Consider the following 25,473-nt stretch of genomic DNA (forward strand, 5'->3'; position numbering starts at 1 on the left):
TTGCACTTCTTAAATACGATGGTGTTTTTATTAATGGTCTGTTAAACCCGGGCAAGTTTATAAACAAACAAGAGATCAGAACCTATTTGTATGTTCAGGCTGCACCATGAGGAGGTACCCAGCGAGTCGCGGCTCTGTGGGGCAGCTGAGCTCTTGGTTGTCCAAGGAAGGCCAATGGAAGTGACTCAGCAGCTCACTCACTCAGTACCACGACTACCCACAGCACTGCAGTGCTGACTATTCAGCAACTGAACCTGGAGGCGATCAGCTTCTTGTCTTGTCTCTTCCTTGCAAGTTCCACTCTGTGTTTCCCTTTCTTAAGCAAAGATCCCTACAGGATCCACAATTTAACTCCATTGCAGACCATGGTACAGTGGCAAAATCCATCTTGCATTTCTTCCAGGATGTCCCACAAGAAGGTTTTAAGCACATCTACGCACACGCAGCCACGTTTAACCACTTACGCCTGTATGTTTCTTAAACATTGACCATTAAGTGCCAAGGAAAGTGCATGCAAACAAAAGTTAGCAAATAAATAAACAGCAGTCTCTATGAATACAATGCCATCACATCCAGGACCAACGGTACGTGTGGCGTGAGGGACAGCCAACGCTGCCATCATACACCCACAGTCACCTTCGTTCAGTGCAGAGATGCCTTCTCTCAAGATGACGACCTTTGTCAGACACACTGAAGTTCCTAACACCTAACGTCTTTTAGTTTTCCCCTCGTCCTATCACTATCTGCCCATGCAAGTTGCTACCCAAAAGCAGGGCTGCAGCAGTGTCACCTGATTCTGCGTGCTGCCAAGGCCATGCTGGCAGGTGATGCTGGCAGTTCTCAGGCCCAAAGGACTGAGACTTCATGCTGTCCCTGGCTCAATCAAACAGGTTGGAACTCCCCAGCCTTGGCTCACAGTGTTGCCTTTTATCTGCTCTCTGGATATTATTAGTGTTGGGCTACAGCACAGTGAACTTGTGCCTCACCTGAGAACAGCCTCATCTGTGTGCCTGCAGCAAGTACTTTTAAAGACGGGATTACCACAGCACATCATTTTCCCCTCCGGGAAGTTGTGGTTTTGATGAGATGGCAATATGTAGTAGAAAGTTTTGACCAGTCCTATTTGAAGATGAAATACTGACACAGCAACTGAAGTAAGGTTCAGTGCTGCTGGAGGAAGCTGTATGACCATGGGATGGCAAAATAAGCTCGTTAGCAGTAGGCCATACAACATATTCCTAGTGCACGCCTTACCCATCCAATCACCACTGCAGAGACCAATGTGACGAGAGCAACTCCTTGCTCCTCTTCTCTGAGAAACTGTTTCTCCTCTTCCTTCTCCTCCAGGAATACAACAGCTTAAGAAACAATTCTCTGATATGACCAAGGACAGTAATTTCCACTGCAGAAAGGAGGAAATGAGGCTGAGATCATTTAAGGGAATTAAGTTCTTAGAAATCACATTTGAAGCCTGGAATAAGTCACCAGAGGACTCTAGCAGGGCATGAGCCTGAGTGAAGGTGGCATGACATAGACCAGCACACTGAACCTGGCCACCCAGTTTTGTACAATACCACAGTGGGCATTTACAGCTGCCCCTCCTGCTCTGTGAAGAGAAATCATTTCTCAGAGTTAATTTACTGTTAAAGTTCCAAGGAACTGCTCCATAAGCTCAGCATCTTCTGTAAGAGGGCAACCCTTCATATGTGTAACACAAGGTGGGATTTTATCTCAGCACATGTCAATCAGTTAGAAATTAATTAAGTACCTACTGCGCCTCAGCCATCCCACCCGCCTCAATGGCCAGCAGACAACTCGTCTCATCTGACACAGGCACGGAACACAACTGGTGGTGTCACCTGGAGAGGTGCTGCAGCACTGCCAAAGGAGAACCTGAAACAACACACTCAGCAGGCTGTCCTTACTGCCATGTGGGAAGTAGCTGAGTTCTGCATTTGTGAGTTAATTCTAAGGCCCATTTTATCACCTTATCTTCTTTTCCACTTTTATAAGATGGCCTACTGGGGGACAGGCAGTGAAACAGGATTCAATGAGCAAATCTCAGTGGAACTTCCCTTTCCTTGAGGTTTTGTTTAGGTTTCTTTTTCCTTCTAATAAGCAACGAGATGGTTTTCTGAGTGCTGAAACACACAGTGCCACAATTCACATCCGGACAAATCCTGTTTGCCATCCCACTGGGATGCCAGGGAACGTGTCTGGTGTAACGGAGAGGTTTCTTAATGGTCCAAAACAGTGGCCATAATGGCCAGCAACTTCATATTCTAATATCCAGCTGAAGCTCTTCACAGTTTTGGTATTTACACTGCAAATAAACATACAGTGAGACAAAACCTCCTACCACTCAGCCTCTCATCCTAAAGAATTTATAGCACTTCTTCATGTGCTCAGAAACCAAGTTCGTCCCTAATCTGCATAAGCTGGCACAAAGCAGCCCACTATGGCCTATTAACTTCGTTTGGTGATAGAAGTGTGCTATCAAAGTTGTAGCAGCAAGGTTGTCACTGCTCCATAAAATCCAGTTACAGGTTGTTTACATAAAAATAATATACTCAAAATAGCCACAGTAATGACAGCTTAGTTTGCTTGACTTAAAGTGGGAAAGGGTAGTTACTGTGTTAGATTTTGCTGTCAGATTCTGAATGCTGGCTCTCCCTACACGCCTATGCTGCTCTCATCTTTTCAAACCAGTATGTCAGCAGACTTCAAGGCATTCCCCAAGCCAGCAGACGCCGAGTCTCTCTTCAAAGCCCTCCAGTGGAGAAGGTATTCCCAGGAGCAATGAGGCCGCGCTCTTCAGCTTGGTGGTGGGCAGCTCTCAATTTCGGAATGCTCCCACTCTGCTTGCTTTGCTAATGAAGCTTTTCAGGAGATCGTGGTCCATCTCTGCAAAGCCTTGAGTTTGTGTTACAACAGTTAAGTGGTTTATGCAAAATCTGAAACAAAACTCTTCCAAGTCCTGAAAAGAAAGAGAATTTATTGAGAATATGAATGACTGACAGCAAATTTATCATCATTCTCCCATTCCAAACGCATCATTTAATAAACAGACAACATACGAGCGACCAACCCTTCTTTGATCAGCCTCATTAGATGGCAGATGATAGGATGAAATTTGTAAATACAAAGTAAATACTTCAGAATACACTTACACGTATCTTTAATTAAAGATACAGATTACACCAGGCTTCTGCCAACACAGCACACTGAAACCACAATTCCTTTCTTTGGTCTCAGTTGTTCATACCTTCTGTTACTGCTTATTAGCCTTGATACCTTGGTTAAGACTGACCTTGTTACTCTACCAGCAGCTGGTATTCTTATAGTCTACTAATCAGATGTTATTCCTGAGTGCCTTCTGAAACTCAATGTAAACTTCCAGCCTCCTCTTTGCAACTCCTACACACATACACCTCATTATTACACTGCTGTCATACTGCAATATTTCATCTCAGTTTTTGTTTCAGTTCCTTTTTCCTACTTGCTTCCTGTGCCTGGAACAGTCTATCAATGCATCTTATGTAAGCATCTGCTTTAAACACCATCCTGCATCTTACAACCAAGCAAAAGCAGGATTAAAATGGATACAATGAAAAAATATATATATATCAGCTACATCGAATCATAGAATCACAGAATTGCTCAGGTTGGAAAAGAACTCAAAGATCATCAAGTCCAACCACAACCTGACCACACTACCCTAACTAACAGCCCTCCACTAAATCATATCCCTGAGCACCACATCCAAGCAGCTCTTAAACACAGCCAGGGATGGTGACTCAACCACCTCCCTGGGGAGCTTATTACAGTGCTTAACAACCCTTTCTGTAAAGAAGTTCTTCCTGATATCCAACCTAAACTTACCCTGGCTCAACTTGAGGCCATTTCCCCTCATCCTGTCACCTGTCACCAGTGAGAAGAGACCTGCCCTGATCTCACTGTGAGCACCTTTCAGGTACTAGAAGAGAGCAATAAGGTCTCCCCTCAGCCTCCTTTTCCTCAGACTAAACAGCCCCAGCACCATCAGCCTGTCCTGATAGGGCATATTCTCCAAGCCCTTCACAAGCCTTGTTGCCGTTCTTTGGACCTGCTCCAGCCCCTCCATGTCCTTTTTGTACTGAGGTGCCCAAAACTGAACACAGTACTCGAGATGAGGCCTCACCAATGCCGAGTACAGGGGCAGGATGACTTCCCTAGTCCTGCTCACCACACCATTCCTGATACAGGCCAGGATGCCACTGGCCTTCTTGGCCACCTGGGCACACTGCTGGCTCATATTCAGCCACCTGTCCATCAGCACACCAAGGTCCTGGTATCATTTGCAAACTGCTCATCTTCTGTGACCTGGGGATTGTCAGCTCCTACATTTTAAAATTACTTTCTTAAAGCATTCCCAGCCTTACTGGATTCCCATGCCCTGAAGAACTACCTCCCAAGGGACCTTCTCAACCATGGTCTAAAAGAGACCAAAGTCCACCCTCCAGAAGTCCAAGGTGGCAGTTCTGCTGACTCCCCTCTGCACTTCAACAAGGACCAAGAAATCTACCATCTCATGATCACTTTGCCCCAGACGGCCTCCAACCTTTACATCCCCCACCAGACCTTCTCTGTTAACAAACAGTAGGTCCAGGATTTTGCTTCCCCTTGTTGGCTCCTTCACCACCTGTGTCAGGAAGTTATCACCTCCCACACACTCTATGAACTTCCAGGACTGTTCCCTATCTGCTGTATTATAAATCCAGCAGATGTCTGGGAAGTTGAAGTCACCCATGAGAACACAGGATAGAGGCTGTGAGATCTCACCCAACCCTCTATAAAGTATTTTATCCACCTCTTCATCCTGGTTGGGTGGCCTGTAGTAGACTCCCACACAGTAATGTCAGTTTTATTGGCCTTCACTTTCATTCTGACCCATAAGCTCTCAACCCTATCATCACCATCTCACATTTCCAGACATTTGCAATTTTTCTTAACACTGAGAGCCACACCACCACCTTTCCTGCCTTGCTTGTCTCTTTTGAAGTCAGTAGCCATCCATCACAGCACTGCAGCTGTGTGAGTCATTCCACCATGTTTCCATGATTGCGACTACATCATAGCTTTCCAACCACACAATGGCCTCCAGCTCCTCCTGTTTATTACCCATGCTGTGTTCACTAGTGTAAATGCTCCTCATCTGGGCCACCTTTTGAGTGGGAGAAGCCCTAATACCCTCTTGACCATACTCGGGTATTTCCACAGCCACCAACCTCACACCAACCCATGTGTCTTTATAAAAAGGTGTGTCGTCCTCCTCCTTCACCAAGACACAAGACTGTGGCATCTTACTACCACATCCCCCTCCCACAGGCACTGGCATGTTAAATACAGGCTCCCTTGCAGTGACCCCAGTTTCACCTCCTCCCCCTTTCACACCAAGTTTAAAGCTCTGTCTCACCTTTTGGCTCTTCTAACAGGTCAGGTTCCGTGTTTGGCTCTCTTAGTTTCATTCTTATGCAGCAGAAGAAATTTTGAACAGAAAGATCAGGACACCTGAGCTAACTACGCTGCTCCGTTACAACAAGTCTAAAACAAGAATGTGGATTTCTTGCATAACCAAACCCACTGCACTGTTATTCATACAGCGCAGCATTAAGAAGCTGAGGAAAGGAAAACACCTTTCCGAGTATTTGTCTGTTTACAAATAAAGTGCCTGTGACACTGCTGATAACAGGTTGAGTGCTACTGAAACACCCCAGGGCCAAGGCCAGGCCAGAGGACAGGATATGGAGAAGAGGATAATGACAGGTAATTAGTTAAGCAACATGGTGAAAATGGATTTCTGATATAAGTACAAACAGGGAAGGGCTTTTCAGGTAAATTCTCTCACTGCCTATAAAAGGGAGCAGCAGACAATGTGGTGGAGAACTTGAGGAAGTGAACAGGCAAAATCTGAAGGTGGAGAAGTAGATGGCAGTGAGACATGTGCATGCCATGTTGTGCTACATGACAAGAAAGGAAGGAGATTAAGAATCCTGACTCACAGGTGCAAGTCATAGGAAGGAAGATAACGCTTGTAGCTGGAGATTTTATGGCTTAAGTGAGGGAAAACAAATTCCTGGGAAGCCAGAAGGGGCAATTGCAAGTAATCATGACTTGTAAGTTAAACTTGTTATGTTTATATTGAATACTTTCATTTCCCAGAAAACAACTGTTCGCCTGAAGCAAAGTTCTCCCTACCTGAGCTTCATATTTGACAGCAGCAGAAAGAAGAGCGATCGCGTTCTCTTCACAAATGCCTTGTTTGATTGTTTGCTGGCAAAGCTTTTTCAATCTGTTTTCTCTATACAGTGTGGCCAAATCTAGGAGACCTGCAAAAAATCATACACTTTTTAACTATCCTGGTGCAAAAAAATGTGCACTTCTTTTCAAACAGATCAATTGCCCCATTATTTTAGGCTGAACTAATCAGAGTTGTTCTGCTCTTCCTCCACATGAAAACATCCTTTTTTCAAGGTCCTTAGATGACAAATCAGAAAGGAACACTTAACTAGAATGAAAGTCTTCTGTCACCTTGTTCACTGTATTACACCCCATTCATGGTATCGATTAGGGACTCACATTAATGTGGGGAGCAACTACTTTTTCATTTATGGTAAAAATGCTGCAGTTACTCAAACAGGAAAGTATTACAAAGGCATAAGAGCCATTGTAAGGAAAAAGCAGTTCCTCAGATCAGAAGCAACAGAAGTCTTTCTGGACATAAACTTTTGATCTTACTGTATCCACTATTCACTCTCCTTGGACATTTCCAGCTCCACATCCCTTACTCCTGCTGACAAACTGAAGATTTAAGTGTTATCAGAATACAAATTAGCAGCCCTACTTTCTTCATCCTGTCAAAGTGCACAAATTCGACTTTTCAGAAACAGAAACCCAGAGTTGTTTCTGCTTATGACAAATACCTATTGCATCTTCAGGAGGAAGCCTAATACTGTCTGTATAGAGGTACTCCAGGAAGGCTCGGTAAACAGGATAAGAAAACTCATTCATTTCTATAATTTCATCATCATTATTCAGTATGGAACGAAAATGTTCACACCTACAAAAGAAGGACAACAATTGTTATAGTAAGAGTTAAGCTTGAAAGAAGAGCTGCAGTAAGATGTTGATGAAACAGTCACAACAGACCAAACACAACCATAAACACAAGCTATATGATTTCTTGGTATAAACACATCAGTTTCTTCAGAGCTTTTTATATAATTCAGAAATGTATTTTCTTTCTGCTGTTAGTACTTTCTGCTCTAAAATCCTTAAGCCGTAATGAGCATGCTTTTTCATCCTGCTGTGGAACAGGCCTTTGGGAGGGGCAGCTGTCCCAGTGGTACCACACAACAATAAAAAAGGCAGAGAGAAAGGTGGTGCACGCTGCTCCCTTAAAAATAAATAAATCAAACCCAACTGCTCCTCATCCTTCAGTTCACAAAGTACCCTGGAGTGACTCAGCCCAGGAGTGCCTCTGGCAGAGAGGAAATAAGGCGTTCCAAACAGAGATGGTAGGCAATAAGCAACGTGGGTGCCAATGTACATGGGATGAAACCAGTACATAAGAAAACAGTAATGCCAGTAATTGGAAAACTAAGAGGAGGGCAGAAAAGACCAAAAAAATACACACAGACACACACATATGTATATATAGATATATCAAGAATTAACACAGACACTTAATTTATGCAGTAATATACATGAAATCACAAGCATGAATCAGGATCAGAGATAGGAGAGCAAAAGCAGCGATACACAGGATGAGATGATAAAGCATTTTGTGAGAGAAAATTACAAAAAGAGAAAAATAATTGTAATAGAGATGGGAAAAAACAGCTGGCAAGAGAGATCTAAAGCAGTGTCTCATGAACATTCTAGTAGGAGTCATGCCAGCAACTAAAAACTAATTTCTGCATGTTAATAACTATGTGATTAGTCTGTAGATCTGCATATCAAATCTCACTTTAAAGCAGTGTTAACTTGCAAAAAAGCACTAAAAACAAAAAGAGAAGCCAGCTTAAAATTCAAATTTGCTGATAAGGAGATACAAATAGCATAAGGAATGTGACAGATAAGGAAGAAAAAAGATAATCTGAAGAGCATCTGTGGAAGATGCTGGAACAACAGAAGGATCCTGCGGAAGGCAAGAAAGGCAAGAATAAACACAAAAGTCTCAGAGCATCCCAATGGAGAAAGCCAAGCAAAGACAGAAGGAGAAACTGATTACATCTAGGAAGGCAACAGAAAGATGTGAGACTTTATTTCATCTGGAAAAGCAATCAGGGTCAAGGCTGCTTAGGTAGTACAAAGGAGGGTAGATGTCAGACAGAGGAAAGTGTTGAAAAGGCTGGCAGTAAGCAGTGTGTTTGGAACATCTGAACAGCAAGGAAGTGAAGAAAACGGTAACAGTGAAGAAGATCTGGTGCAACTGAAGCCTGAAGGAAAGGATTGTTTGTGCAAAGTACAGATTTTAAGCAGTAATGCCTCAGCATAATGGACTTCACTATACAGTTGACTGTATATTCAACTACACAGTTTGTGCCTCACCTAATTTTGAGAAGAACTTTATGAACATGGATGTATTTTCCATCCACTAGGAACTTCACGTCTGCAGTTTCAGGGTTGTCAAATTCCTTCTTCAGTGACTGGGCTACTGTTAGGTGGTCATCAGGCTCTAGGATAAAAAGGGTAATTGATGGTGAGTGCTAACATTTCCTTCTTAGGATAAGAACATGTATTATTGGTTTACACTGATTTTGTGGATTGGCAATGCTAGGCCTACCAGGCTATAAATAAAACCAGCACTCATTTCAAAAGGGAAACACCTACACCACTAGAAAACACAACACACACACTCCGATACTCCTATACTTTCATTTAGAGGAAAAGAAATTGCTCAGGAATATGCTCAAGAAAATGTACCAATAACAATAACGATACTGTAAAACCACTTTGTTAATCTTATTCTGTACAAGGTGGGTTCAGACCTCTGCTATCTGAGCAAGTGCAGTGACTTTAACGACCAATGCAAAGCTGAAGCTCTACTGTAATAGTTCAAAAGATTCTGCAAGATTTAGTGATGAATCTTCAAAGTCAGATAACAACTGAGATGCCCATCCATGTGCAGCTCCACATGACTTCTACAGTCCAAGGCAAGACAAATAAAATGACCAAAAAAAAGGCAAATAAAAAGACAAATAGTTTTATTAACTTTATTAATATTAAACCAAAAATATTTAAGCTCACCTACTGAGAGAAGACGCCACATAACAGCAGGGGTAGCAAAGCAAGCAAACACATCGTCAGTGCAGGCAAAGTGAGTGAGGTGGGGAAGGACCACAGACTGGCCGCGGCACTGGCCCCACATGTACACCTGGCCACTCTGTGTCTTGGCAGCTGAAGTGTGAGCAGAGTGGCAGGCTGCAACCTCTATAACTCTAGATTTACAAGCAGAAAAAGAACAAAAGCAAGTCACTGTCATAAGAACAAAACACAGTGAAAAAGCTCATACTTCCTGCATTTCCCTGGTGCAAAACACATCTACAAGCATACATGCGCTTCAGATGGTACGAACATTTTCCTATCTTAAGTGGCAAACTTAAAACAGTTGTCAGTGCTTTTTTAAACAGTGTGCACACAGAAAGTTTCTTGGTGAAAAAGCATTTGGGGAGCCAGGCAAGCAGGACAAGACAAGCAGTGCTGCAGCAGAGCAGTAGGCTGCAGCACATGCCCTGCTGACCCCTTGGCTCTCCCAGAGCTCCAAGTCTCTGCTCACCTTCGGTGGTCCTGCACAGCGAGGTGAGCTGTTGCATTAAGCTGGTGGTGAAGAAATATTTGAGAAATGGCCATAAACCAACAACCTAAACAGCTTTCTTTTAATTAAAATACTAAAGTGTCGTTACTCATACGATCCTTAGGGCCTACATTTAACAGACTTCCATTTCGAAAATGAAAAAAATAAAACCAAACTGAGCACTGAAAACTGGTTCTAAATGCATTCTAGTTACAGCAGGCTATCTCTGTAATCCTAAAGTTGATTTAGGATTTCATAAATCCCGCTGCATACAGCACTGCACAATCCTCTGCTTTGCAGTCTGAACTACCACTTGTTGGCTCGTTTTTCCAGCTGCTTGGGGAATGTAGCTGGGAAACAACTTGTTTAAGGCTGCATGTACAAATCCTGCAGGCTTTAGCACCAGGAATATGTATTCTGGCAAACAGAAGGGAAAGGCAATACACGGTATTAAAACCCATATTAAAATGTTGTAACATTTCAACTGCAGTCAAAGTGCCTGGGGATAAAAAAAAAATCAGTTTAATTTTAAGCAAAAGCATAAACACAAAGAAATAGCAGTGTTCAAAATCAGGCCGTGTCTTATCGTCACAGTGGAGTTCCTTCTCTCTTCATTACAGTAACAGTCGCAGATGTCTTTAAAGGGTCATCACACTTCTCTTATCCACATTAGGAGGCCAAAATCAACGCCTCAGCAGCACAGAACAGACTGAAACATCAGCCCATATAAATATATGGCTTTGAATTAGCAATAGAAAGAATTACCCCGCTACCCATCAATGACTGAAGTAAAGTATCTGGTCCGATCTAAGCTTAATTTTCAGCCAGCAATAGCAAGAAGAAACACTTCCCTTTCTCTCTCCCCTGGGTTATGAACTGGGTTTAATAGCAGATATAACACAAATTGCAGATGTCCACTCCTTGCGTGTATTCCTTGTCAAACGTAGCACATTAAAATACAATTTCAGTTCAGAGGCAATAAAGCTTTTATTGTTGACTTCAAACAATGAAACCACCAAAGGGAAACTGCAATTAAGACCTATGAAGTACAGAGTGAGCTGAAGCAGAAAATAGCACATTAAAGTCCAGAACATTCAGTTTCTCTTTCTCAGGGGTGGTTATAGGATGGATTCAAGTACTTTCAGTGAAAATCAAACTTAGATGCACTGATTCTGTGTGTCAGACAGACTTTCAATCTGTTCACATTTAGCATGAATGATAGGTAAAAAATGACAGGCTATTTCTAGCAAAAAAAAAATACATTAAAATGCCGTAATTTTTGTAGCTCTTTTGAAAGTATGACAACTAATGTCTGACTGCTTGAATATAAGTATTACCTGTCCTTATCCACAGTAACTGCAGTAGGGTAAGACTGGTTGCTTTTGTTCCCGGTACCTAACTGGCCGTATGAATTGGCTCCCCAGGCATAAATCTGACCTTCATCTGTTAGCACTAATGTATGTGCACAGCCACAGGCAACCTGTAAGGAATAATAAACAGAAGAATCTCATTTTTATGTAATAGGAATTTAATACAGACAGACATATGTTACGTTATACATTAATATTACTAATTTGAAGCCATTATGAAGGCCGTTGATAAAATGGCAAACAGAGGTAAGATTATTAAAACGTAAAGCAAAGGAAAAAGTGACCGAGGAAAAATAAATCATACAATCTCAAGAGTACAAGAAAGAACAGCTAGGAACTAAGAAAGAAGGGAAGCTACAGGGCAAATAGACAGTATGCTGAAAAAAGACAGGCCAACTCTTACCCTGCCCCTGCCCTATGGGCAATTACTCCAACCTGAACAGCTCACCACTGGAAAAATATGTGAGGTCTCCCTGACTGCTGACTACACAAAAGCAGCTCCCTGTGCCAGCTCTGGTGCTAATTGGACCCTCTGTGGAGATAGTTTATATCACTGGAAGGAAACTCTCAGCATGTGGGCCTGAGGACCACCAGTGCTCACACAAAATAAACAGCCATTCAGGAAGGAGAGGGGGAAAGACAAAACTCCATCGAAAACCAATTTGCCTTCTTCAAAACTGGCTTGTGAATAATAATACAGTCTGCAAAGCAGATATACTGTAAGCACAAGCAGTCCACTGACATCCCTGAATAATGAGATATGACAGATAAGATGGAGTCCTCTGTTTTGGATAAATCAGATTAAAACTTTTAATATCCATTCTGCATTTACTTTAAGTATTTCTAACTGGTAAAATGAAGCTACTGGTTTGCTAGTCACAATGGTATTTTTAAACAAAGAGATAAAGAACAACTTCCTTCACATAAAAAATACGGTCTAGCACCAGATCTGGAGGTTGGTGGCCCTCGCTGTGGCAGGGAGGCTGGAACTTGATGATCCTTGGGGGTCTCTTCCAACTCAAGCCATTCTACGACTCTGTGATGATTCTATAAATATTCCTTAGCTCATTTTCTGTTGTTCCTAAAAGGTTTGAGAAGGGCATTGCACACATACCCGCTGTACACGAATGCCTTGCAAAGCTGCTATTCGGCATGGTGTTGGCTGATTGCCGCTGCTGCCCAGCCCCAGCTGGCCATTACCATTGTAACCCCAGACATAGACCTGAAAGACAAAGACAGGGATTTTAGCTGCTTGTTTGTAGTTCTTCTGAAAACAATATAAATACGGCATCCTTCCAACAACAATAATTTCCTTCAATATTTCAGCTTCCCACACCTGGGAATTTAGGATCTGCACTTCATATGTAGATACTTCTAAGTGTACAATCATCAAAATCTCAATCCTTCCCCTTCACCTTGCTCTTCAGAAGTTATAACAGTGGAAAAACAAGTAATTCATAGGGCTTTTCCCCAGAACAGAGCACATTCAGCAGGAATACTTCCCTTTTTCAAAGAGTTAGTTTCTTATTCAAGATTCCTCTAACACAAAAGAAGACATTAAACCAAGTATAAACTGGAACCTATATGCAACAGTTTGAGTAGACGGTTCAGTTTTATGTTGAAAAAGGAAAATACCAAGAGCTGATCATTTCAGTGACGTTTATTCCACTGCCCTAATTCAAACAGTCAACAGCTTCCTAGGTCTAACCTGAAATGCTTGGAGTGATGAATATGGAGAGCATTTAGGCTGCCCAAAATCTTCAGCTCAAGTGAACTAAAGCAATAGGAAAACTATAATATCCCTGTCATGGAATCATAGAATTACCCAGGTTGGAAAAGACCTTGAAGATCATCAAGTCCAACCGCAGCCTAACCATAGTACCCTAACTCTAACAACCCTACACGAAATCATATCCCTGAGTACCACATCCAAACAGCTCTTAAACACATCCAGGGATGGCGATTCAACCACCTCCCTGGGGAACCTATTCCAGTACTTAACTACCCTTTCTGTAAAGAAATTCTTCCTAATATCCAACCTAAACTTTCCCTGGCGCAACTTGAGGCCATAATTCATATCCTCATTCATATCCTCACAGCTATGGAGATAAAAAGTATGACAGGGGTTTGATGTACTGCAGCAGAACAAACATATGCTATCAAATTCATTTTCTGCTGGCTTGGTTGTTTTTGTCTTCATATTAGAATGTGTCTATACAAAGACTGAGAATTAACATAGCATTCACTGATTGTTCTCACATTTTTGATTGATGTATAGACCAAATAATTAATTTTTCCATAACTGCTAAAGACAGCAGTGACATAATATTACTCAGCATCTTCATTTCTGCAAGAACATAATGCCAACCAGAAAAATCAATAGATCAGTGATAAAAAGTTACCTTTTTATATATGAGAAAATGAAACTAACATGAAATATTAAATACGCATGCAGAGCTTTCATGATTTAATCCCCAAATTTATAAAAATCTCCTGACATTTAAAACACTATTTTTTTTTTCCCCTCCAGAACTGTATTTTTAAGTCAATTCTAAATCTGATAGCTGAATTTCTTCAGGTCAAAGCCAACATCAGTAGCTGATACAAAGTAATAACTGGTCAATTTTGAGAAATCTCATCAGGCAAAATTTCTCTGTTTGACTTCGTTCTAAAGTAGATGGTAAAAGCATGATGGGTAGGAAGATGTGCTTAAGCACACTGTGAAGATATGCAAGTCAATTCATGACAAAGATTTTTACAACCAGTATAAGCAGGCAAGTCAGAGGGACTCTGAAAACAAATACTTTCTTTCTCCGTGGCAGCAAATTACAGAGAGGTTTTAAGTGACCCCAGTGCTATGATACATACAATAAAGTTTAGTCAGAAAATTTACTTAGCATTTCTTACCTCTCCATTTTCCAGCACAGCCATAGAGCACATCTGTCCACAGGCTATGTTAACTACTACTTTATTCTGCAGGCAGCTGGTAACTCTTCGAGGAATTGGTTGATTAGCAGTTGAACCAGAACCAACCTGGCCTGAGTTATTATAACCCCACGTGTATACCTGTTGTAAATGAATTCTCATAAATGAAAGGTATGTAACAGACATCTCTAAGCACATATTCAAGAGAGAAAAATGTGTTAAGTGTATAAGAAACACATACCCAGTTCATGTGTCCTTTTACAGATCAGGGAAGCTACATAAGTTTATAATTTAACTGTTTCTAACAAGAATATGCAACTCCCAGAATTTATATATCCCATTCTTTAATGTTTCTCCTACCAAAGGTAAGAGGCAGCACAACAGTTGCACCCATACCAAAAGATTTCATTGTTAAGTTTTCCAGAATCCAAAGCACGCTGAATGGCTAACTGGATTCAAATAATATCTCAAAGTAAATGACAGAACACTTTTTCCTCCAGTGGGTAAAGCTTCTTATATGTCATTTTTTAACCTGACATCAGCTTTACTGATATTAAGTACCTACAAGTAGGGTATTGCATAGGAAGAAATGGTAATTTCTTTTTATAAGCAGATGTGACACGAAAATCAATGTTCTGCATACACTTCAAAGTAGATAAACTTCCATTTTTCTTTAACATTTTTGTTGCAGCATCACTCCGAGGACAGAAAGAAGGTAGACTAATACACTTCATTAGCAGAAAAAAGATTTACTCTAGCTTTTCTCACCTCCCCATCAGACGTTAACACCATAGAATGATGGGAGCCACAAGCAACTTCAATGACTTTCTTATTCACCAAGTTAGTAGAGACTTGACAGGGAACCAAACCATGATTTGTTGTACCGTTGCCCAACTGACTGTAAGCATTGTGACCCCACGTGTACACTTCTCCTTCTGCAATAAAAACACAAAAAGCTATTGGAAAATCTGCTTTTCCAATGACTATGCAACATGAAATTACAAACTGAGAAGTCAAATTCAGTAACATATTGTACATAGTTTAAGTATATATATATATATGTCCTTTCTGGCTCTTAATCCCAGGGATATACTACTTCAGTCTTCACATAGTGTTTAACACAAATCCAAAGTGATAGCATCCACATAGTCTTCATAAAAGAAATCAGAAAGCCAAAAGAAAGGAGACAGAGCAAAACAGAAGAGAAAAAGATGAAATGATAGTCAGGAGTCTCTGTTTCAGTTCATCCTTTGGTTACTGAGAATGAATCAAAATTTCTCTATAAGCCTTATCCCTGCGTTTCCCATTTTTTAAAGTTCAAATGATACAGTTTTCATCCTATTGCAATATAAGTAAAGATGCTTGTAAGAAAAACAATTACGTAATGCAGCTACATATTACATAAACATATTTTTTGTATCCTGTATTTTGAAAAACACAGTCATAAAATTAAGACTAAAATTACTTACAGTAACAGGTTTCCTCTGACTTTACCCTGACAAAAGCAATTAACATGAGACTATGAATTTCAAAAGATACATATATAAAACAAGTTCACGTAGAAACTGTGGCCTAATTAAAGTGAACCAATCTGAAAAAGTAGTATTTGCATCATACTTTACCTTCAGTAGCAAGAACAACATGAGGGCCACTTCCATAACTCAGACAGGCTATCTTTTTGCCACACAGAACATCTAATCTCTTTGGTTCAATTGTGCTTTGGACGTCTCCTGTTCCTAAACATCCGCTGCAGTTCATGCCAAGCGCAAAAACCTGTTATAAAAGAATCACACAATCATAACTTAGGTGGGAACAGACCACCAGAGGTCAATGAGTCCAACTAGTCCCTTCCTCAACAAAGGTCTACAAACATCGGTTCACTCAAGGCCATGTCCTTTTGAGCCTTGAATACCACCAGGGCCATCAAGCTCTCCAAGATGTAACCACTGTCATGGTAATAAAAACATTCTAATACTGCTCTGAAATTTCCCATGCTCCAACCTGGGTCCATGCATCTCCAATAAATATCTACCTCCATCTTTTCTTTATTCCCTGATCATGGTAGGAAGCCAGTAATTTTAATTGCAAATGTCTTAGTTTTGATGAAAAAGTTCAGGTGTTCAATAAGTAACTCACAAAATCTTGACACATAAATTACAAAATACATCATGTTCACACACACACTCTTGGACAATTACCTCATCATTTTCAGTTACATACAGCACCTCATTACCAGCACTGCCAAATACACAGGCTTGACGAATTAACTTGAGCTCTTCTTGTGAACAAAGGGAAAAAATTGGCCATTTCCCAACATCCAGCATCTTCAGGGCTGACAATAACGTTGCTTCCAAAACCTGATGTTACAGACAAATTATATCAAACAGGTACGTAGAGAGAAATATACCTTTGTGCAATTAAAAAGGATAAATTCAGAGAAACACCACTATCTGCATTCCCAACCACAAAACAGTATTTTAATTCTAATTGCTAAAATAAAACCATGAAAAATCTGCCCAAGAATGTACTTCTCTTGAAAAAGACACATTCGTTTTCATGCATTAAAAACAGAAAGCTGACAAAACTCAATGAACCTCTATCCTTTACTTCTAAAAATGTCTGTGCTTCAAAAGTTACTTTCTAAGAATACTTGTGTCTGTAGGTAGATATATAATATGAGAAGAAAACGGTAATGGAACATTCTCCACATTATTCAAGGAGAAACAACAAGTTTCTAACAAAGGAAAAGAAGAATAATTCTCTCCTGACACTGAAACCAGTTCATGTCTGAATTTCACTCAACCTTTTTACTGCTTTAGCACAGCATGAATCAGAAAAATGTTGCAGTATCAACTTTTAATAGCAAATTTTGCATGGAGCACTCATCAAATTTTATTTTCCTATAATTAAAGAAGTTCTGGATGTGAAAGAAAAGCAGCAGTAATTGGTAGCTCTGAAGATGAGTCTGAAAATATTTTCTCCTATCACTGCATTACATAGTTAACCCTGTTTACCCTTTACAGTTAACCACAATTTACCCTTTACAGAAAGATTAGTTAAGTACTGGAATAGGCTTCCCAGGGTGGTGGTTTGAATTGCCATCCCTGGATGTGTTTAAGAGCCGTTTGGATGTGGTGCTCAAGGATATGATTTAGCAAAGGATTGTTAGAGTTAGGGTACTATGGTTAGGCTGTGGTTGGACTTGATGATCTTCAAGGTCTTTTCCAACCTGGGTAATTCTATGATTCTATGATTCTAAGTAACAGTTAGGACTGCATCACTTGCTTACCTCTAGGAAGTATCAGACTAACAAAATGCACCATCACAGAATATATACATATAAAATATATATATAAAGATATATAAAATCTGTGACTGAAGCAAAGCTGTGAATAGATTCCAGTTTACAGTCACCTGTGTTAGTTGTAAGGATATCACTTTTTTGACTAATGCCACTTATTGTGAAAAAATGCACACAGAAGCATAGGTAGAAATATTTCAAACAAAATAAATAAATCATTAAATTAACTGTGAATTTAAATCTTTAAACAAATACACTTCTAAGGAAGGAGAAGGAGGATTGGTCATGTTCCATAAAGAAAAGCTGTGGTTTTGATCACAAAACTCTACTTCCCCATGTCCTCAGAGCAAATGATTTAATTTAATAACCTGTCTAAAAGCTGGTTATTCAGTTTTGTCATACAGATCACCTTACCAACACATTATCATGAAGCTCAGAATCTAAATGGCGTGTTTCACTAAGTTCTGCAGGCAGTGTACAAAGAAAAAGACCAAAATTTGAAGACTTTTCACCAAATTATGCTCTAAAAATTAATTATTGCAAGTTTGTGTTGTTGAAACAATCAAGCTGAAGAACATAACTTGGAAACTTAATACTAAACTAAACCAATCTTGTAAGCCAAAGAATAGATTCAAACTGATTAAAATGAATGTATTGACATTTTAATAGTTCCTGGATCACGTGTGTAACATTTCTTCTGCAAGTATCATATTTCTACCTACAGTTTTGGTTTTCTTCTTATCTTGAAAGCTACTGGCATGTGCTAAGCTAATAATAAAACCATGCTTCTTTCTCTTGAGTCGAGATGCATGGAATTCTCAACACGAAGCCACTCTCTGACCTTGACACTGACTCCTTGAGAAGGAGGAGGTTCATCTTCCATATGGATTTGTGCTGGTGCCCCTCTGCAGAGAGAGAATTGTGGTTAAAAGCGCTATATCATTTTGCTGCAACAACACTTCATAGAACTACACACATTTCATATTAATACCAAACTACTTGTTTGGGTGAGAAAACAAAAATCATGAAGCTCGGATAATTTTGTTCTTACTTTCAACTGCACAATGATTGGTGACTCAATTTTTTATATTCTTACCAAAATATTAATACTCAGAGAAAACTTTTTTTAACCAAGTAGCATAATTAAGCACTGATTCAAAAAGTTTTAATAAACACAACATTCCAATGTGTTTTTATTGTAGTAAAAGCGAATTAAAAACCTTGCTGATGTAATTTGCCAAGACATTTCTTTCAGCGAAGAAAAAGCAAATGGATACAACTTCCCAATTCTGGCATAACCCTTTAAATGTTTTTATTCTATCTTCATTCTGAATTGCAGTGTATGAAAAACAACACCAAAAACATTTGGACATTTTAAGATTGACTGAGAACTGTTAGAATATTCATTCTGTTTCTGAAGCTGCTGAAGGCAGAATGACATCCAGTGAACAAGTAGTTATCACGTCACTCAGCTACTCTGCATAGGACTACCAGACTTCAAAGAAGTTGTATAAAACTTCTGATTTTCTAATTTAAGCAAACGCATAGCTCTGTATTTCCGCATTTCACCTGCAAGCCATTTGATGCACAACTGATAGCCATTATTCTTCAAGTTCCGATATTTCATTTCAGTTGCTTCTGTTCAGACAAAGGCACATAATTTGACTTTCAAGGCAGCTTATTCGTTAGTATAAATTAAGATACCTTAGGATGGACCATTGCAGTTACTGAATGAAAGGTTCTCCAGCCCACTACTTTTTCAGAGTTCCAGTAATATATATTGAGAATTTTGAGTTAACTTTGTAAGAACTCAGATGACTTATGTGTCCTCAAAAGTTGCTTTATCTTAAATATAACTGAGAAAATTACTCTGCAGTTCCATTCTTCAAGATATTTTGCATATGTAGACATCTTATTCCCAATCAGTCCTACAGGGGTATGTGGGACACCTCAGAGAACATCTAATTATGATGCTATTTGAATACATTTGTTCTGATTCCTTGTAAAAGCCTGTAACTGGTTTAAGAGTACACAGAGACCTCAGGATCCTGAAAGCAAAGAAAGAAAAAATATGCCATGAAGCCTACCTAAGAAATGTTCTTCTTTGTGGACCTACTGATTATTCACATTTCACTTACTCCAGAAAAATAACCACTGCATATAAAGTAAAGAAAAGCAGTACTTTCATCAAATGATTACAGAATAGAGCATGTGCGCATTTGAGTGCTTCAGATACAGAAGAAAAAGTCCAATCTAGCACAGACAAGTTATTAAGCCTGTATATCCATAGCGTTTTAAAATACCCATAGAATCTCTCAGAATCCTTACTTTAAAATAATCACCCATTACTTAAAAAAAAAAAAACAAAAAACAAGAGCAATACTTACTTTTGAAAGTAAATAGGTAAGCAACATATATTTCTCATGTATTAACACTTTATATTCACTAGCTGCTTTTTCCCCAAAAAATCTAACGTGCCGATCTAAAAGAAAAAACATCATTTTTTTTTTGGTGGAAGTACACAGTGTTCCAGTACAGAAATATTTATATTAAACTTCACAAATCTCTTATCTGGAATCCAAGTACAGTTTAAGTATCTGGACGGCATACTCTGGTAGTCTGTGTCAAGACTTTCCCTGTCTCTGTATCTGCTCCAACCATGGCCTTGGCACAACTACGTATGCCTTTGTGGTATAGATAAGATTGTATTAAGGAACATACATGCTGGTTCTATTAGCCAGCTATTAAGAGTCTAACTGCATCTCTTAATTCTCAGTGTTTACACAGGTTCATTGACGCATTCAAATGTAAACACTCCTGCAGATTTTCTCTCTAAGAACTTGGCAAGCCAACAGGTGTTTTTATTCCAGAACTCCACTTAAGTACTTCCTCCCACTTAATCTGAGCGCTTATGAAACTCATCTGCTGAACCAAAGGTCTGTCTGGAGTATCTTGTCCCAATAACTTCAACCACAGACTTTGGGAAGAGCAGGAGGAAAAAGTAACAGGCAAAAAAGTACTTGCATTGACATCTTTAGGACAGGGACCTAACCCTGTCTGATCTTGATTTCTCAGCAGCCACATACAGGAGCAACCATGAAATTATGCTAAACTGTCTAAGTAGTCTCAGAGGAAAGGACAGAATGACAATCACAAAACTAGAGAATCACAGAATCGCAGAGCAGAGGTTGGGGAAGGGACCTCTGGAGATCATCTAGTCCAATCAACTGCCAAAGCAGGTTCCCTACAGCAGGTTGCACAGGAAAGCATTCAGGTGGACTCTGATTACCTACACAGAAGGTGACTCCACAGCTTCCATGGGAAGTTTGTTCCAGAGTGCTGTCACCCTAAAAGTAAAGAATTTTTCCCTTGTGTTTGTATGGAACTTCCTACGTTATAGTTACTGCTCATTACCCCCTTTTCAGCCAGGCATCACTAAAAAGAGCCTGGCCCAATCAACTTGATTCCCGTCCTTTAGATATTTATAAGCACTGATCAGATCCCGTCTCCTTTCTCTAGGCTGAATAGTCCAGGTTTCTCAGCCTGTTGTCATAAGGGAGATTCTTCAGGCCCTTAGTATCTTTGTAGTCCTCTGCTGGACTCTCTCTAGAAGACTCCTGTCTATCTATCTTGAACTGAGGAGCCCAGAACTGCACACAGAATTCCAGACATGGCCTGACCACTGCAGATGGGGAGGATCGCTTCCCTTGACCTGCTGCCCAAACTCCTTTTAAAACCACAGAATCCCCACTGGCCTTCCTGACCACAAGGGTGGTCATGACCTACTAGCTCATGGCCAGCCTGTCATCCACCAGGACCCCCAGGTCCTTCTCCACAGAGGTCATACTGTCAACAGCTACCCCCACTGAAGAGATTACATCTCCTTTCCAGAAATATGTGAGTCTATATTCACAGACATTCTTCTTCATGTACAGTGAAATGTCAATACTCTGTCCAGCACTGACCATAAACTGACAGAACTCAGCTTTTAGTTTATCTCTCCACTGATGCAACACTGTCCATTACCTGTCCATTTCTTAATGGCAGACCCTGAAAAACAGTAAATGATTGGTTGAAGAGCTGCTATTTCCAACTATGTATGGTCTTCTCTCATTCCCTTCTTGCCTCTTGACATCAGACTGTGACTTCTCAGCTCCTGATGCAAGCTCTGGGTGCACTCTATTTTCAAAAGCAAAGGTACAACTAATTTAGTGACTAAATCCATGAACCTTTCAAAGACTGAAATCTTATTTTTAAAGTAATATCATCATCTCCAAAAAGAAATTAGTTGCCAAAAATGAAAGCAGTGAAGAAGCTGGAAACAATAAACAAAAAGGAAACGTGGACACACCAAAAGCAAGGAACACAGGGAGAATATTGCTTTGTAAGCCAGGTTCAACACTGTCCTTTAATACAACTTTATATTTTTATTCCATAAGACTTTTCTAAGTCTTAAATAACAGAGATGATAAAACACACTGTCCATACTAACATTATTTATTTCTCCTATCCCTTGTTTTAATTACTCTTTTTCCCCTTGGAACTGCTGTCAGATGTAGAATGGTGTATTGTTTAGCAGTGAGCAACAAGAGTGGAACTGACTAGAAAAAAATGCATCATTATCTACTAGAGAAAAAATGTTTAAAGCAGAAGAAACAATTCTCAAGTTCTTTTTTCTCATGCTACAAACCCTCCAGCTACCCTGATAAGATCATCTGAAAGCTTCGGCTATCCATCTGCTGGTTTGGAATACCACAAATAATAAAGCCAAGGTCAGCAGCTAAAAAAAGTCTAATTAAAACTGTTAATCAAAAAATATTTTTAATTTAAGATGTTTTCCCTTATTTCTACAACTGCAAAAACACCTTCTGAAGGCAATCGAGTGTTTCTGATTCTGCAATGTGAACGCACAAAGTACCTTCAGTGCCAGTGTAAGGATGCCAGGGTCACTTCCACATACGTACTTCTGCAGTAAAAAAAGAGTATTATCTCCAGATCTTGAAGATATTAAAATAATCGAACATTTTCTTAGATAGCTTATTGGTAAAAGGCTATTAATCCTGTATGTATTTCTAAGCTGAGATGCTGAAGAATTTCTTTTTTAAGAACAACTGATGGAGTTATTAGCTCCCGTCCATTTAAAACGCTGCATAAAATTTAATGTAGTCTACAATTGATTCGGTATAATTGACATATATTGATTCTTCATTCTGACCTTCCAACATGAGAGTTCAAAGAACTAGCTTTCCCCTTACAAGGGGAAACAGCTGTTTATGAGGGTGGATAGTGATAGGACAAGGGGGAATGGTCTTAAACTGAGACAAGAGAGGTTTAGGTTGGATGCATTTCTTATGTTGTTATGCCTCCTCTATGAGTATCTAACCTACCCGAATTGTTATTAGACAGCAGTTACCCGACCCAGCCAAATTCTGATCCATAGATCAGTCTAGCTTATAAGGATCTTTGACTTCATGTTCTCCTCAAGCTGTTAAAGAAAAATGCAGTTTCTATAGTTGTAATCTTTCACCACTTCCTTGGATGTCCAAGAAAGGTCTTCCTACTCCCATTTAAGCCAAAAGCTTCAATTTACAAAATGCACCTTCTACGAGATACAAAATCAAACAAAAAATAACTAAACAAGCCCATAAGCATTACACTAAACCACACCTTTCTCTTCTACATTCCTGGCTTGTTTAGATTTAACACAGTTTTTCAGCACATTGGGTCACCAAGATATGTTTTTTTCCCAGATCATATATAACACTATCACAGCGTGAATCAGTGGCTGTAGTTAAACCTCCCTCTTCTCCCTCTAATACTGGGCACCTGCAGGAGTGTCTCCTATAAATCCAGCATAAAAGACCAGGAAGGCAAAGGGGGCTGGTATATACCCCAAACGTTCCCCCATAAAATGGCAGAAACTTCAGGCTACTTTACCTCAACTTTCTCACTCAGTGGTCTTATTTCTACTCATGTTTTTCCTTACATGATTAAAGAAGCTTTAGAAACTCTTGCCTCTAAGTAACTCAGATTTAAGCCTGTCCATTTTCATTTTTCAGAGTTTCCCCATCCAACATCGTGAATTTCAATACATCTTTATTTATGTATTATGCTATTTGTATTGTGTGGCCAGCAGGGTAAGGGAGGTGATCCTGCCCCTATGCTCTGCACCGTGAGACCTCACCTGTGTGCATGTATGGAGTCCTCAGCACAGGAGGGACATGGAGCTGTTGGAGTGTGTCCAGGAGGGCCACAGAAATGATCTATGGGATGGAACACATCTCCTACACGGACAAACTGAGAGAACTGGGGCTGCTCAGCATGGAGAAAAGAAGGCTCTGAGATGATCTGAGCAGTCTTTTTCTATTTAAAGGGGGGCTGGAAGAGGGAAGGAGACAGACAGAGTCTGTTGTAATAGGCCAAAGGGAAATGGCATCGCACTCAAAGAGGGGAAATTTAGAATAGATATAAGGAAGTTTTTTACAGTATGGGTGGTGAGGCAGTGGCACAGGTTGCCCAGAGAGGTGGAGACACCCGAGGTCAGGCTGGACAGGGCTCTGAGCATCTGATCGAACTGTGTGTCCCTGTTTGTTGCAGAGGAATTGGACCAGATGGCCCTTATGGGTCCCTCCCAACCCAAACGATTCTGTGATTCACACTGAGGACCGAGCTCTCCAATACCAGCCACAAGCAAGCCGTGGCAATACGCGTACATCTCCTGTCTGAGACATTTATACAACTGAAAACACCAAGCGAGGGACCCGCCTGATCAGACCCTCCCACAGCCGGCTGCTGACAGGACCCCACAACCGCCCCCCTCACACGGCAGCTCCCGCCAAGCCGCCCGCCGCCCCGCCCCGCCTCAGGGCCGCAGCCAACAGCAGCGGGCGCAAGGCGGGAAGCGCAGGCGAGCAGCTCCCTCCCCTTCCGTCCCCTCCCCCGCCTCGGGGCGGCCGGCACCGTCCGCTACAGCCCCAGTAGCGGATCTGAAGGCTGCTCGGCCGCAATGCAGCACCTCGTTTTCCTCAGCGGAGCCGCTCTACAAGGGGAAGGGGGAGGCGGTGGAGCGCGCATAGCTCCGTCGCTTACCTTCCCCGCAGGCGGCGGCTCCTCCTCCCCGCGATGAGACAAGGGAGGATGCCGCCGCGCTCAGGCGCCTCCTCAGAGAGGGGAGGGAAGGAGGGAGGGAAGGGGGTAAGCGCCTCCCAGGGATCCACCTCCAGCGGAGGGAGAGCCGGGCAGCCGCCTTCCCTGCGGCGCTGAGGGGTGTAGCTGTCATCAAGCTCACAGAATCACAGCATTATCAAGGTTGGAAAAGACCTAGAAGATCATCTAGTCCAACCAATACCAATACTTAGTGTAGTAACTTTAGTACTGATGGCTTATGTGTGGTACTAGTTTAAATACCTCAGTTAAATTACCAAATGGGAACTCTGATATGTGATAATAAAAGACAATCTGGTAAGGGGGAACGGCTTACAACTAAAAAGAGGAGATTTAGGTTGGATTTTAGGAAGAAATTTTGTACTTAGAAGGTGGTGAGGCACTGAAAAACGTTGTCAGGAGAGGCTGTGGATGCTCCATCCCTGGAGGTGCTCAGGGCCAGGTTGAATGGGACCCTGGGCAGACTGAGCTGGTGGCTGTGAGGCTGAAAGTTACACTTAGAATCAGAATCACAGAATTATCAAGGTTAGAAAAGACCTAGAAGATCATCTAGTCCAACCATTACCAATCAGTGAATATAGAATAGAGAATCAGTGAGAATAGAATCAGTGAAAAAGATCACCGTCTTGACCCACTGAAACAAAATTTGGTTTAATGCACTGATGTCCTTAAGTCTAGAAGCAGTGAATGTAGGTGTACATCAAGGAAATGGAGTTAGAAGCGTTTGATAAAAGATTGAGGTTGGTGAATAACTGGAAGTGTGGACGTAAGGAAGACTAATGTCATTTCTAAATGTATAGAGAGAGACTGAATGGAAGTTAAAAGGTAATTTGTCTCCAGTAAACAGTGTAACAAAACAACTACTGGGACACTGC

At 40.8% G+C, this 25,473-nt stretch overlaps 1 protein-coding gene across 14 annotated transcripts; it reads right to left on the minus strand.

Annotated features, from left to right (window-relative positions):
- RCBTB2 (RCC1 and BTB domain containing protein 2) lies at positions 1-24,597 on the minus strand. Of its 14 annotated transcripts, XM_085536167.1 has the most exons (17): positions 24,524-24,597; positions 22,353-22,400; positions 21,461-21,613; positions 20,724-20,781; positions 19,822-19,916; positions 18,276-18,339; positions 16,332-16,490; positions 15,756-15,906; positions 14,902-15,068; positions 14,116-14,274; positions 12,323-12,430; positions 11,176-11,318; positions 9,292-9,482; positions 8,593-8,719; positions 6,963-7,099; positions 6,238-6,368; positions 1-2,977 (listed from the first exon to the last, which is right to left on the minus strand). In XM_085536167.1, exons 5-17 carry the CDS (start codon positions 19,857-19,859, stop codon positions 2,837-2,839), a joined length of 1,716 nt encoding a protein of 571 aa, XP_085392293.1. In that variant the 5' UTR covers positions 19,860-19,916; positions 20,724-20,781; positions 21,461-21,613; positions 22,353-22,400; positions 24,524-24,597; the 3' UTR covers positions 1-2,836. The 14 variants fall into 14 exon arrangements, with proteins under 14 accessions (XP_085392293.1, XP_085392301.1, XP_085392294.1 ...); XM_085536175.1 differs by lacking the exons at positions 20,724-20,781; positions 21,461-21,613 and adding an exon at positions 19,522-19,588; XM_085536168.1 differs by lacking the exon at positions 20,724-20,781.
- Positions 24,598-25,473: the final 876 nt, after the last annotated feature.

This window comes from Coturnix japonica, chromosome 1 (assembly GCF_054131305.1).
Source record: "Coturnix japonica strain WE chromosome 1, WE-NBRP24, whole genome shotgun sequence".
NCBI lineage: Eukaryota > Metazoa > Chordata > Aves > Galliformes > Phasianidae > Coturnix > Coturnix japonica.

What these genes read in the sequence shown, in the direction of transcription:
- RCBTB2 (XM_015851796.3), bottom strand. Translation starts at nt 19,859, where the DNA reads ATGAGAAATATATGTTGCTTACCTATTTACTTTCAAAA. An exon ending in TGTTAACGTCTGATGGGGAG is followed by an intron (nt 14,275 to 14,901) that starts GTGAGAAAAGCT and finishes CATTTACAACAG; the next exon opens with GTATACACGTGGGGTTATAA. An exon ending in GTTACTGTGGATAAGGACAG is followed by an intron (nt 9,483 to 11,175) that starts GTAATACTTATA and finishes TTGTAAATCTAG; the next exon opens with AGTTATAGAGGTTGCAGCCT.